General features: G+C 40.4%; 2 protein-coding genes across 5 annotated transcripts; both read right to left on the reverse strand.

Moving 5' to 3' along the window:
* Positions 1-220: 220 nt before the first annotated feature.
* Positions 221-3,165, reverse strand: mtg2 (mitochondrial ribosome-associated GTPase 2). The gene is made up of 6 exons (XM_044212529.1): positions 2,643-3,165; positions 1,779-1,926; positions 1,392-1,507; positions 1,062-1,280; positions 823-961; positions 221-721 (listed from the first exon to the last, which is right to left on the reverse strand). Exons 1-6 carry the CDS (start codon positions 2,883-2,885, stop codon positions 327-329), a joined length of 1,260 nt encoding a protein of 419 aa, XP_044068464.1. The 5' UTR covers positions 2,886-3,165; the 3' UTR covers positions 221-326.
* Positions 3,166-3,614: 449 nt separating this feature from the next.
* On the reverse strand, positions 3,615-14,089 carry LOC122883597 (calcium-responsive transactivator-like). Of its 4 annotated transcripts, XM_044212530.1 has the most exons (11): positions 13,932-14,088; positions 13,045-13,121; positions 12,860-12,944; positions 12,444-12,576; positions 11,724-11,978; positions 10,691-10,855; positions 7,509-7,610; positions 6,887-6,979; positions 6,605-6,724; positions 6,384-6,511; positions 3,615-5,716 (listed from the first exon to the last, which is right to left on the reverse strand). In XM_044212530.1, exons 1-11 carry the CDS (start codon positions 13,998-14,000, stop codon positions 5,690-5,692), a joined length of 1,254 nt encoding a protein of 417 aa, XP_044068465.1. In that variant the 5' UTR covers positions 14,001-14,088; the 3' UTR covers positions 3,615-5,689. The 4 variants fall into 4 exon arrangements, with proteins under 4 accessions (XP_044068465.1, XP_044068469.1, XP_044068466.1 ...); XM_044212534.1 differs by lacking the exon at positions 11,724-11,978 and having other exon boundaries at positions 13,932-14,089; XM_044212531.1 differs by lacking the exon at positions 7,509-7,610.
* Between the last annotated feature and the right edge of the window lie 171 nt (positions 14,090-14,260).

Genomic DNA, 14,260 nt, shown 5'->3' on the forward strand with positions numbered 1-14,260 from the left:
TAGAGACTGGACTTTTAATGATTTATTTATTAACAGGCTGACCCTAGACAGGTATTTGTTAATCCTAACATTTAAAAGTGTACTGTCTACTATTAACATGGCATTGACATTAATATGTCACCTTTGTAAAGCTGCATTAAGGTTTCAAGAAATCTAAAAAAATATTTCAGTGTATTGAGCAATATGCTTCAAGTCATTAATAAAATAACACATTGAATAATTTGATTTTGTTTATATATTTATTAAGCAATTTAAATACATTCTATATCTTCCAGTATAAATATATATCATAGAAATATCAGTAGAGTAAGAGGAAATAGTTTTTACTACCACCTAGTGGGTTTGCCTTCCCCACAGCCTTCTCCTTGGAGGTAGCCATCATACAGCTCTCTGAGGTGGAGGATGAGCTCCTCTGTGTTCTGTCCTGTGAGAGCCGACACGGGGATGACACGCTGGGTGACGAGGCTCTTGAGAGTCTCTAGCTTCTCCGAGGCCTCAGTTAGGTCCATTTTGTTGGCTATGATGGCCTGAGGCCGCTGGGACAGACCAGGCTCATATTGGTCCAGTTCATAACGCAAATGCTGGAGCTGGGTCCAGGGCTCTGGAGTTGACAGGTCCAGAACAAAGAGGAGGAAACGACAGCGCTCTATGTGCCGCAGAAAAGAGATGCCCAGGCCTCGATTTAGATGGGCCCCTCGAATGATGCCTGGGATGTCAGCAACTACACAGAGCAAGGGTAAAAGTGGAGCATATATACGTTATACTGAAAAATAAATAATAATAATTCTAGAATATATTAATGGTTTGCTTAAAATCAACTACCTGCGACTTGCTCATGATCCCTGTAATTGACAATTCCTACATGTGGGTTGAGTGTTGTAAAAGGGTAAGCAGCCACCGCAGGCCTGGCATTAGAGATGGCTCTTAACAATGAAGATTTCCCAGCATTAGGAAACCCCACCTGATGGGATAAAGATAAAGAAAAAAGCAGTTCATTACATTTGTGATGTTGAGAAGCAATATGCCGATGTTATTTTCAAACATAAGCAGCTTTTTCTCACCAGTCCAGCATGGGCCATGGTACGGAGCTCCAGCTGAAGGATCCTCTCCTGGCCCTCCATTCCTGGGGTTGCTGTCATTGGGGCACGGTTCTCATTGGACAGAAAGAATCGATTCCCCTTCCCACCAGCCCCTCCAAATACAGCCAGATACTCCTGGCCATGTTCAGAAAGGTCCACTACTGTCTTTCCCTGTTCCTTCACCACAGTGCCTAATGGTACCTTTAAAATGGAAAAACATTAAAGGCAAGGTTAAGCAATAGCTTTATTGTAGAAACATGACAAGACTATTCATAGATTACATACAATTTATGATCAAATGCATGGACTCACACAAATATAGGTTGGGCCACCATTCCTGCCGTAACAGTTCTTGTTGCCCCCTGATTGCCCATCCTCTCCTTTGTAAACCGGAACTACTTGCGCCAAGGATTTGACAAACCGGTCAGCTGAAAATAGGCAAATAAGGAATATAGATTGAAGCAGACTGTGTTGACATGGCACCTTTTCAAAACCAATTCTTGGTAAAGGAAAAGTGTAACTGTTTATGATTCTCGACAAAATCTAATTACGTTCCAGCCAGTAGGGTGGGTAGTCCTGAATTTTAAATATAATTAATGTATGGTGTCTAAAGACAGGATGGGGAAATTGTAGAATATACACGGCAAACAGACTAGTGTCAGTACACATTCCTTGAACCAGATGAGACACCCAACTTACCCTTGATAATGATGCTTCCTCCATCACCTCCATTCCCTCCATCCGGTCCGCCCCACTCTTTCCGGGGCTCACTGTGAAAGCTGCAGGCACCTTTACCACCTGACCCAGCCACCAGCTTCACACGGCGATGGTCTACAAAGTGACGCGTCTATGGGCCAAATCAAGAAATAATTAGACAGTTGGCTAATCCGAGCTTCAATCAACACTGATAGTTTGCAAGTCATCAACAACACAACACTAGGATGGATTACACAAAAAGAACTTGCTGTTTTTAATGCTTTCACAAGGGATGTACTACAAAAATTCTACCACCGGTAGATCAGCTGTAGATTAATTTAACACTAGAACTGAGAAATTAATATTAAGGAACATTGCTCAAATAAGTGTTTCAGATATATCATACTTGATGTAACTCTTCCCTTAGGGAGATGTTTTTGGGTATCCCTTCATGGAGAATTGACCTAATTTAAGATATAGTTAAGTGATGATAAATATCTAAGTAATACTGGTTTCTTTTAGAATTTTACACAGAATATATCTAGTAAAACATGACTGGATACCATATAACTATTTTCCATATGTTATTTCATTCACACAAAAATATTATGGATGACAGACTGAGCAAATGAGCCAACTACAAGAAGACATTGTTCTTTGTTTTGAAGGCAATTTGAGGGATAGAGATTTTATTTTCTTTGTACAATTGCTTTTACTAATGGGGAGACTCCACGCACATTATAAAGTAGTGGACTGACTCCATCCTCAACTTGTACACTGCAGAATCCCTGGTATAGTTCAGTAAAAAAAAAAAAAAAACACTAGGTTGGGAAATATTGATAACGTACACGTAGATCAAACACATACCAACTTCTTTTCAGACAGCTCTCTCTTCTTCGGGTTTCCTCGGACTTTGGCGCACAGGGAACAAGATGTGCTCACATCTCTGATACCACCGGTGACTTTCCGTCTCCACGCTGCTACTGGAGAACAACTGTGACTGAACAAGCTCAACCCGTTTTTTCTAACCTCTTGTCCTAGCATGTATTCTAAAAGTATGTCCGGAGAAAGCCACCGACGGTTTTTAACTCTCGATAACGTCGCCAACATTGTGACGATCAACAGACAGATATTCGTTATGATTCTAAAATAACGTTAGCTAACGACCGCTTGCCTCAATACACATCGCTAGTAGTGAGCAAAAAGGGATTCTGTCGGGAAAATAACTGATAGATAGCTGCTTAAGCGTTATGTGAATTCACGATGGGCATAAATTCCTTGTATAATCGTTTAGGCATGTCCAGTGACACATTAACTACCGGACAGTTAACTTACTGTATGTTGCAGGAGCAATACACACGGCCCTGACAACTACGGCAGCCGTGAAGGGACATGTATATGCGATTAATTATGGTGTGTCTTGCTGTTTATGGCTGTTGCGTTTTGGTCCTCTACCACCACCTTCTGTGCTAGAATGTGTGTTAAGAAGATACCAACTTCATATACTCAGTACTTCATATAATAGAAGTTTGAACACTTCTAAGGGGCAGACAAGGTTAATAAAAAAGTATAGAATATTAATTTGTGGTTTTTTTTGTTGGGCAATCTGACTGACGTGCCAAATTCTGAATTGATCAAATCGCATTAGCTACAACCTATCTGAATTTACAGGAATTTGAAAACCTCTAACCAATGCACAAATGACCTGAAAACAAACAATACTAAAACCAGTCTGCACATTGTCCATACTATCTATATCTACTAAATATACTAAGTATGATAATGATGATGTGTGACTTCTGACATTTCCTTAACAAATACACAAAATACAGACATACAAAAGGTGAATGTCAGTTTATTTTTATATAACAAACAGTAACAAAAGACAGCAGAAAAGATCAGGCAATGCAGTCTTACAATAGATAAGTAGATAACATTCATATTTGGATTATGCACACCAAACTTGACTCTCTCACTCACTGTCTGTCTCTCTCTCTCACATACATGTAAACACCACACATACACACACACACACAAACAAGGCATACCACCCACATCAGTGTGGACACACTACATTGAATTGGAAAAGACTTACATACATGTTCAGTTCACATCAAAACAAAACACTGGTACGAATTCAATGAAGTATAGAGAAGCTTGTGATTGTCACTGTTGAGTGGTACTTAGTTATTTAGCTGTTTGACAGCCAGGTATCTCCCATTCTTGATTAACCCTGCAAAATGACTGCAGCTATTGTGTTATTCTACCCCTCTGAGATAAGTTAAGTTACTATGGAATATACTGCAAAGCTGCACCCTCACAGTCACACTAATAATCCTTATTACTGTTCAAACTGTAAAAAACAGCGATCAGAGTAATGACCAGAGGTGTCGTCTGACTTCTTTTAAATAAATAAATAACATAATATATGCCCGTTCTTATAGATTGATAGATATGTAAAATAAGGCAAGTGTGCTTTTACGACAAGTACAATTATCTAAAAATTTACCTTCTATACCCTTTTAACACTTGTCTTATTTTTAACATTATTTTCTTCATCTAATACAAAAGATGATGATAAAAGTTTTCACTGAAAAAAGAACACTGAAGTAGTAAGATTTATGTTTGTGATGAAAGACTTCACATTATCTGTCCATAAGTTACATAAATACAGAAAATCATTTTCTTAAAGATGACATGTCAGTTGAAACCTGCAACATAACATTTAATAACATTAAACAAACCAGCCCTAGTCATCCTTTGCCATTCTTGTATGTCAAGAAACTACAAATGATATACAGTGCGAATTCACCATATGAACCAACCTCAACATGACCGACTGAGTATATTGCACTTATTGAAGTAGAGGTGCAGGAGACGTTACTGTTCTGTTCCTGTGTTACTTTGGCTTTTTGAGGATCAATTGTTAAAAACAGCCTGAATTGCACTACAATACAAAATATCAGACAATACATACACTGTCACTGCAAAATAAAGTGCAGACAAAGTGGCGATGTGTTTTTTATGTAAAATCATTACTGAATGGCATCAGAGTAGTGTAACCCCTCTTACTGTAACTCTGCACAATAACGATATGTCTGTGCAGAGCAATGCCACTGAAAATAAAGTGTCAAAAATACTACCACGATGTATGATTATCATGGACAATGATACACACTTTTAAGTCTGGATCAGTCAGCTATCTATTGTGTCTGTAAGCTATATGAAGAGAGTGAAAACACATAATGTTAGACAACACAGCAACACATCACAGTTTGACTAACACAGACAAACCCCTTGATCAAGTCAGGTTTAAGGACCAACGTTTTCACCTTCATAAAATGAATTTCCCTTATCGTGAGATGTCTCTACTAGGAATTAAAGCAAGAGCAGGACCTAGTCTATTAGATACATATCAAGAAACATTTCCTTCAAGGCTAATTTACTTTTTATAGCCAAACCACGGACCTGCTCTGTGCACCAAAAAATAATAATAATAAAAGAGGCTTGTAAATTATAATAAACATTAAAAGCAGGGGACTGGATAAAGACAAGTGAAAAACAAAGACAGGGAAGGATACAGCCAATTTGCTTAGGCTCATCTGATGACTTTACTGCTCCTTTTTAGTATCCTATTTAATCCAAATGGAAGGTTTACATTAACTGTCTTGATTCTAAAAGCACCCTGACTTTTCGTAGGGTGGCCAGTAGCACTTCACCCCCTGTAGCAAGCAAAACAGATGAGGAAAGCATCACATTTGACTAGATTATCTATTTTTAGATACAATGATGATTAATGAGAGGATAATGAATCTGATGAAGCCAGATCTTCTAATCCACAGCTGAGCCAATGCGTCACTGTTAAACCGTTCCTTTTTTCATTTTCTTCCAGGACAGGAAAACAATGTGGTATCTTATTGCTGATAATTCCCATACTGACCCTGCAATGTAAAATGATTTACACAGAGAGATTAGATTGCATTTCATACATTGTGTTGTTCACTTTTTCTTTTCTTTTCTGTTACTACTGAGACAGACACAGTACAAAAGTATATTTTAAAGTTAACCTATTATTCCTACATGCATCAGCTTTCCTGATGTTTAATACTTAATCATGAAAGAGTTGGATTTGAGCAGTTGAAAAGCAGAAACCAAGAAAATATGGGGCCTGGGGAGTCTAAAAAGGTCCCTGCGTATTTATGCCTCAAGCTACTTGAAAAAATGCGTGTGTGTGTGCTCTAATATCCACTGTGCTACGTCAGCATACATTTGAATTAGGTAAATCAGAGATTAGCAGTTGTAGAATGGATTTGTTGGGTCTCTGTAATTAATATTATAAAGAGTACGGTCTAGACCTGCTCTATAGGAAAAGTGCAATGAGATAAATTCTGTTATGAATTGGCGCTATATAAATAAAATTTAATTGAATTGAACTGAATAGAAAGAAAAAGATTAAAGCCATTATTTCTTCACAACAATAAAACATTAACCAAAATAAACCTGTATTAGGGATTATATACATACTGTATTTTCCTATATGTTAAATGAGTAGTAGTCAGTGTTGCAAGGCTAGTTTCAGAGAATCAGAGATGATCTAATTTGATGTACCTGTTCATAGGCATAGGGCCTCTGTGTCGGTGCTCCAGGGCCTCCCTGGGAGGAGCGGTAGGAGCCATACTGTTGGCTTTGACCCTGCTGATACTGAGAGTACTGGGAGGATCCACCCTGGCCAGGACCTGTAACAGAGAGGTTACATTCAATTCATTTGTTTTGTGTGTGTGTTTATGTTTGTGTGAATGCACACAATAGGTTGTATGGGTTGTTCTAACCGTATCCCTGTGGCTGTCCACTGTAGCCTTGTTGAGAGGAGTACTGCTGCTGGCTGAAGGGCTGCTGCTGGCCAGAGCCCTGCTGATACTGGGCCTGCTGTTGACTGTACTGAGAGTTACCTGAGTATATATACACAGGTACACATGTCAGTTATTAATTATATGAGGTAGTACTTTACCATAGTTTTAGTTGGACACATTTAGACAAACTGATGTTGTGAAAGTGCAGGAAATATATATATACAACACATGGTTTAAAATTACAAAATGAATAACTGTTACCTCCTTCATAGTAATGCTGTGAAGATTCATCAAAGGACCTGTCGTAGCCTTGCTCACTATATGAAGACTGTTGATATGAGTACTCCCCATGACCTGTAGAGAACATGATTCAGCACGTGCAAAAACTCCTCTGCAAAGGCAAAACCCACTTACATACAGAAGATGAGATTATTATTCGCAGTTTGAAACCAAAACATTCATAATACATGTGCAACCATAAAATTACAAGCACAACAACAACATTTTCAAGGCTTCTCACTTCAATATTATGCACAAAGCACAAAGAAACACCCTGGAGGAAGTTTGCGCTCTCTCCTCAACACACTGCTATAGCACTCTCTGAAATCTGAAATTTCGGCACACCAAAGGGGACAGTATGGACACAGACACACTGGGAGGAAACAGAATTGAGACCAATGTCAGTCTTCTGCTATTTTTTAAAAATGCTTTTCATCTCCCACAATAAGGGGAAAAGACGATGGCTGGGAGGAAGAAGCTTCAGTCCTACAGTAAATCTGGCTCAGGCCTGTGGGATAGTGCTAAAAGGGAATGGCATGACCTATAATGGGGGTTTGTGCGTTTGAGAGCTGTGTGTATGAAGTTTATGGATGTGCATGATTACCATCAGGGTAATATTGCTGGTTTATGGGCTCGCTGGAGCTCTGAGTGTGTCCATACTGCTCTCCGTAGAACTCGTCTTGTCCCATGTACTGCTGTGCAGATCCTGCAAGACAGGCGACACCACGATTGGTTAAACAGTTGATTGGACCAATTGGCCGTTGAATTGGAGACTGAAGGGGCTGTGCCAGCACACTTGGGTAATTTAGGCAGCCTGAAGGAGTGTGTGTGCATATGTGTGTATTAAGAAAATAAAAGATTCTAACAGACGTTTTATGGACATCTTTCTTGGAAGTCGTCATTTAGTTATGAGGCTATTATGAATAGAATAAATGAATATGACAATTATAATTTTGTTTATAACTTATATTTAAATAATGTACTGTAGAATTTCACAGGTGATGATTTTTGAGGGGTTGAAATAATAATATGAAGGATGCTATTCCAGACCAACCCAAATTTTGGAAACACTAATTAAAGTGGAGCAATTACAATAAATAATTCCATGACAAATTACATGAGATGTAATTTTTGAGGAGAAAATGAGGATTACAGAAAGCCGGTTATGAGGGAGAATCTGATCTCTGCCTGGTGGTGGTGTGCAGAAACTCCAGATTCCACTCCTTCCCTTTCCCTTTCAATTTTTTCTATCAAACTCAGAAAACCAACAAAACAAAAACTCTCTGGAAGATGCATCGAAGAGCCACGCACACTCTAATCTCCTTTGCAAACCACAACTGACCAAAACATTTCCAAATAAAGAGATGAGCTGAAGAATAAAAACCATTTCCATCTTAAAAAGAAAATTGGGCGCATTTTAAGTGGATGTGCAGTCAGTCATGATGGTATATGTAGTTAATTAAAGCAGTAAATTCCTCAGTGTATTCTACATTGACCGAGAAAGATAACTTTGCAAAGTAGTTCTTCCTGCATCCAGTGACGTAATTGGAGGTACGTACGATTTCAGCTTGGATTTCTAGCTTCCGCGTCTGGGTAGCCAGGGGGTGTGCTCTAGATGCTGCAAAAAAACATAACTTCCTTGTTGTCTTCGCTTGTATTGCAAACTAGCTACATTTCCAACAGCGAAAATGGCATCCCAAAATAAGTTTGTGTCCAAAGGATGTTATGGACGAGGATACATTACAGTTTTTTTGTGGACTCAGATATTCAGCCGCTACATTATCCATGCAAGAGGATATGGCTGGCGGGGATCATCCAGAACCTGAGCCGCTGAGGGCAAACACCGACTGGTAGTGCCTTTGCTCAAATTGCCCTCCGATGCCAACAGAAACAGAATCATTCTGCTGCAATAAAGTTCAGCATGGGCAGCTTTTGTTGGATGACGTCGCTGTCGGCAACCTCCTGTGTGTGCGTTACTATGCATGAAAGTTTTACTCATCACTTGGACAGAGGTTTGCTGAAGACCTTCTTCATGATCCCAAAGATAAATTGGAAAAGACCAGCAGGGCTGAGAGGGCAGATGAGTGAGTATTTCTGTCACATAGCACTATGTTATGGCCAACAAAGTAATCAGCTAACGTTCGGGTGATGTTAGACTAATGTTGTAATGTTGCGGGACAGTCAAGAGAAACTGTGTGAATGTTAAGCCTCAATTAATGCCAATGAAACAACTAGAGTAGTATGTTGGAACTGTTTTTTCATGTTTTGTGGAACTTTATTAACGTTAAGACGGTGTAGTCCCTCATTTGTCCAGGAGTGTTCCATTGTAGAAAAGGTTTCAGTTGTAGTCATCTGGACACTGTTTTCAGAATCAAGACGTTTCGGCTCCCATCCGGAAGTCATTCTCAATTGATTAACGTTACTGCAGCAGCTAGCCAGAGCATCTTTGTGCTAGCATTTACCTTGTTGTTATACTGAAGCCCATTCTGCTGGTATGTGTGTATGTGTTGCTGCTTTATGTAAATGTACTTGATAGACATGCCCTGAAGGTAACGATATAGCTATGTGTGAAAAAGAAAAGGTCAAACTGCAGGAATTAATTTGCTTGGCGATGTTGAGTAACTTAGATTAGCACGCAGCAGCTAGCTTGCTCAGACCATAAAGCTGTAAAGCTGGGGAGTGAGGCAAGGCTAATACAGATCAGATTCCTGCTCAAACATGTAGGGTGGTCAAGTTTTTGGTTTAGAAGCGGTTATTGTGGTGATATTAACGGTAGAAGTGCAGCAAGACTCGGTTAGCTTGTTATACAAAAAAACGCTGGATGAGCGTGGGTTTGAGAAGCTCACGGGCAATGCATCCTGGTACATGAAGGCAGTGCAGGCAGGCTCTGCTGGCAGTGCCGCTGAGGAGAACTCGGCTTTCTCTGTCAATATAGCATGCACTGAGGAATTTATTGCTTCAATGGATTACATTTACCATCAACACTGACTGGACATCCACATAAAAAGTTTCCCTTTACCTTCTGCAACAATAGCAAAACATTTTCATAGCAACATATCTGATAATTCCCGATATGACCAAGGAGCCACAGTTGATCAACGAGCCTTAGCAACAGCCCCATGACCAATGACTGGTGAGTGAGTCACCCAGCTGAACTATGGTCACAACAATTCCATAACACAGTTCTATCTGGAAATACTTCACCCAGTCATGCAAGGATAATAGTGTACCAAGGGGAATGAGGACTTACAACCATGGCCTGTTGCCCTGGAAACAGTATCCCATCCTTTTTATATATCTGAGTTACGTGCCTAGTCTACACCCTTCAAAAGACATAACAGGACAGGGTAGAGCTATTATTAGGCACATGCTGACACAGCACAAGTTAAGTGATTTACAGACAGGAACCTAATGTGACATGAGTGATGCATCGCCAGTCTGCTTCTTAAAGTTGCAGGAAGGCAACTGGGATAGATTAATTGGCAGACTTTCAATATCACTCTCACTTTATGATCTTTGAAGGCAAAAACTAATACCATGCATGCACTAATACTTCAGCAGCAAACTTTGCATTTCCATCGAACTGGAAACTGTGAGACTGGCATCCAGAGCCACATTTAATGGAAACCTTTTGACCATTTCAGTCCAAGTTGATAATTTCAGTCCATACAGTTCCAAACTCTACTCACACATCCATCTATGCACTTTAGCTCTCAAACACAACACAAACAAACTCACTGAGCCCATTGCCACACCAAATTAGCATAAATAAGTCTTACCACCTACCTTGCTGTGAGGAGCGGTAGGATCCCATGGGCCTCTGAGACATCATACTGTTTCCTTGACTGCCCTGACCCATCATGCCCATGGCCTGCTGTCCCTGATAATGTTGGCCCCCAGCCTGGGCTGAGGAGTAGTGTGGAGTGGCAGACTGTTGGTGCATCATGGTGACTGGAAAGGAGGTTTATTGGGGGGGGGGGAGATATCTCATACATTAATATACACAGATACACTCTATGCACATACTAGAGTGTGGAATTGAATTAGCATTCAACAGCATACACAGCATTCTCAGAAATGATACTTGCAGAAATGTGCATAATTAAACTGACAAATAAACAAATGTTGAAAGAGGTCAATGGCAATAAGGGCACAGGGTAAAGCCAAAAGGGGTCCATACATGGGTCTCTTAAAGAAAAAATTTCTTTGAAGATATGTTTTAAAGATGCTGCTCTGAAGTATATATGCAAACAAAGCCAATGAAGTCAGTGCATAAACAGAGGTACAGTAAATACACATGGACATCCAGGGAGAGGAGGGCTGCATCTCAGGGTCAGGAGTCGGAGATGTAAGAGAGGTAAAGCCTGGAGCAGGAGGAAGGGAGGAGGCACCCCTCTGATGAACTGAATGTGTTTGCTTATTTTGATGGTTACCCTGGACTAGGAGGGAACTTACAGACTGATGAATGCAGATATGCATGTGAGCAAATGTTTTAAGCAAGATCAACAAGGCGTCTGTCATGAACACATTCAGAGGTATTTCAGAAATCATCCAACTCTTTTACCATATGGTTTCTACCTGACCCTGAACACTTGAAATGCATTACTTTCATCACTCCCTTCCTCTAAATGCCAAATCCTTGCAACATACCGAAATAACAAAATTAAAATAAATGAGGAATATTGCATCTTAAGAGTATAAGGTTTATGATAATCAAGTCCTAAGTGTTTTGGTGTGTCCAATTCATATGCCTGAAATTATTCCTTTCCATGAAAATGGACCAATTTCTGATGATTAGGCTCCTCTAGACCTGGCTCACCTTGGTTAGACTGCATGTTGAGGTTGCTGCGGGAGGAGGAGGAGGAAGAGGAGGAAGTGGAGGAAGAAGAGGAGGAAGAGCCATAGCCAGGCCCAGGGCCCTGGATCATGCTGCCCTGGGAGGAGGGTGCAGCGTGGCTGTAGCCGGAGGCTGAGGCTGAGCTACCGTAGCTGCTGGCTGGCAGGCTGAGGGATGCGGAGGGAATAGCCGACTGCACCTGACCAGACTGCTGCTGCATGGGGGCATGGCTGGGGCCTGACGACACACACGCACAGTCAGTGCAGCCAGCCCACGTTCCCATGTGGTGCCATAGCATGCTAATCATGGGCCCACATTCAGTTCATCTTAACAGGAAGCGTGCATGGTTGTATAAGGATTGAGTAATGATTGTTAATGATGTGTGTAAAAATGAATTAGAAACAAAAAGAAAGAAAAAGTCGCTATAGCCACAAACAAATCTGATAATCAGACCATTAGCTGAACATAAGACCACAGATATTTACAGAAGACAATAAAGAAGCGAGACATTGTGACAGACTTGGTATTATATCTGCAGACAAACATGCCGCAAAGTCAGGATCAGATGAGCACCCAAGACAAGGGACGGACAAGATGGAGCTTTACTGTATGTTAGCACACAAAGTCTAGGTTTGTGTGGAAAACAAAGTTCATGTGGGCCAGAGTTTATCTGTAAAATGCACATTTGTGTTCAAATCTCACCATTGCTCATTTGGCTCTGCATCATTGATGTGGGGGGCAGTCCTGGTGCTATGTTGTCATTGAGGTTGCTTGGAGCGTGTCCCCCACTCTGGCCCATCCCTCCGGGACCCATGGACATGTTGGGATTAGGAGGCTATAAAGTAAAAAATATAGTAAATCAATCAAGACTAGGTGTCCTAATTGCTGTCCTCAATGTCCTCATGCTCCTATTTTATATTGAAATTAATGTTTGCTTCTGTGCCATATAAAATGAGTTTAGTCTACCAAAAGACTATGTTCTCAAAATGAATTTATTATGAACATTTAAAAAAGGAGAGAAGGTGAGGGAAGTGATGGGAAGGAGGGACAAGAATGAATCTGATGAAGATGGGAAATCTGCTGTGTTACTTGTTCCTGAAACCTCATGAAGGACTCACTGCAGGTAGTAGTGACTGCATGTTCTGATTCGAGTCTGCTATTGTGGCCAAGTAAACAAGATTTCTGTGCAGGATCTGCTGATACCTGTCATAAAGGGGAAATGAAATGTAGCTTTATTTACTCACTTTTGCCTTAATATGACATTTACAAGGCATCAGTCAGGAATACAAAAAATAACACTTACTGTGTGCATTCAGCTGTCTTGCCTTTGCTTTGGTAATCCATTATACATTGTATTAAATGATGATTTTCATCCAGCATCTTTGAGAGACAAAACAACTTAAGTTCACAGTATCTCAAGTTACAGTGGATGGTAAATGACACACAAAGATATGTCCTATTAAGACATTGTAGTGATGTTGTCCTGGATTCTCAGAACATTTTTTCTGGGTCAGTTTTTTTCATAATGGAGCCAAATGAAACAGCAGCTTCTCACAGTCTTTATTTAGGACATCGTTTGAAAGTCCCTGTCTCAAGGATGGGTGGTTTTTACCAGAAACATCCGCACAAACGGTTCAGTCAAGGATTTAAGCAGCAGCAGTCTGAGAAGAATAGGGCTCAGGGTTGTCCTGTGTTGCTCAGTTTCCCTCCATCCTAACCGACCATGCCTTTCTCAGTGGATGCTCATTAACGTTTGTGCAACAAAGTGGTTGTTCATAATTACCATTCAAACGTAATAGGACGCTGTCTGACAAGGAACTGGCACCTATAACTAATAAAAACCAGTAAAGCCGTTTGCTTTAAAATTCTTGCAAACAAGTCACAAAATTTAAAGCTGATATCTAATTTCACATGCAAAACATTATTCATCATTCGTCAGGAAAAAGTAGCGAGAATAACAGCATCACAAGGAAACCGCTCCAGCCAGTGTTGAGCCTATAAAAACGGTCGCCTACGTCGCCGTCGTGGCTTTGTTTGGTTCGCACCTTCAACTGACTGGAACGTTACAATACCAGTTGCCATTTCTTCTCATATTCACCACAGGCTACTTTCACTGCACTAGCGGCGGACCGCACACTCCCATCCAGACAAAAATATTTAGTCACAAACGCCGCGACTCAAGATTTTTACCTTTTGAATCGTTTGCTGTGTCACCTCCCCTTTACTCCTGGGGCGCGCCGATGAAAATGCCACCGACATTTTGTCATATGGGAAATAAAAGCGCTTCTTTTATTCTAATATTTATTATCTTGAGCGCAGCCCTCTATTTGGTTACATAGTTTGTCCATTACCAAGAAACGGGGGTATTGACAATGCCATCTCTGTCATGAAGGAAGGAAAATTAGAAAACACTGGATTTCTCTTAATGTAATTAAACACATGTTTCTGTTGAAAGTATTATTTATGGTCTGCATGCAAATAACGACACGGTTAATAAACTGTTACAGGATTGGGGAAAA

This window comes from Siniperca chuatsi, linkage group LG10 (genome assembly GCF_020085105.1).
Source record: "Siniperca chuatsi isolate FFG_IHB_CAS linkage group LG10, ASM2008510v1, whole genome shotgun sequence".
Classification (NCBI taxonomy): domain Eukaryota; kingdom Metazoa; phylum Chordata; class Actinopteri; order Centrarchiformes; family Sinipercidae; genus Siniperca; species Siniperca chuatsi.

Coding starts and splice junctions, on each gene's coding strand:
- mtg2 (XM_044212529.1), bottom strand. CDS start 2,885: ATGTTGGCGACGTTATCGAGAGTTAAAAACCGTCGGTGGCTTTCTCCG. Junction 1,508..1,778: donor AGGAAGCATCATTATCAAGG/GTAAGTTGGGTG, acceptor GCCTATTTTCAG/CTGACCGGTTTGTCAAATCC. Junction 962..1,061: donor CCATGGCCCATGCTGGACTG/GTGAGAAAAAGC, acceptor TTATCCCATCAG/GTGGGGTTTCCTAATGCTGG.
- LOC122883597 (XM_044212530.1), bottom strand. CDS start 14,000: ATGTCGGTGGCATTTTCATCGGCGCGCCCCAGGAGTAAAGGGGAGGTG. Junction 6,725..6,886: donor ACAGCATTACTATGAAGGAG/GTAACAGTTATT, acceptor ATATATACTCAG/GTAACTCTCAGTACAGTCAA. Junction 5,717..6,383: donor GGCCCTATGCCTATGAACAG/GTACATCAAATT, acceptor TTTACATTGCAG/GGTCAGTATGGGAATTATCA.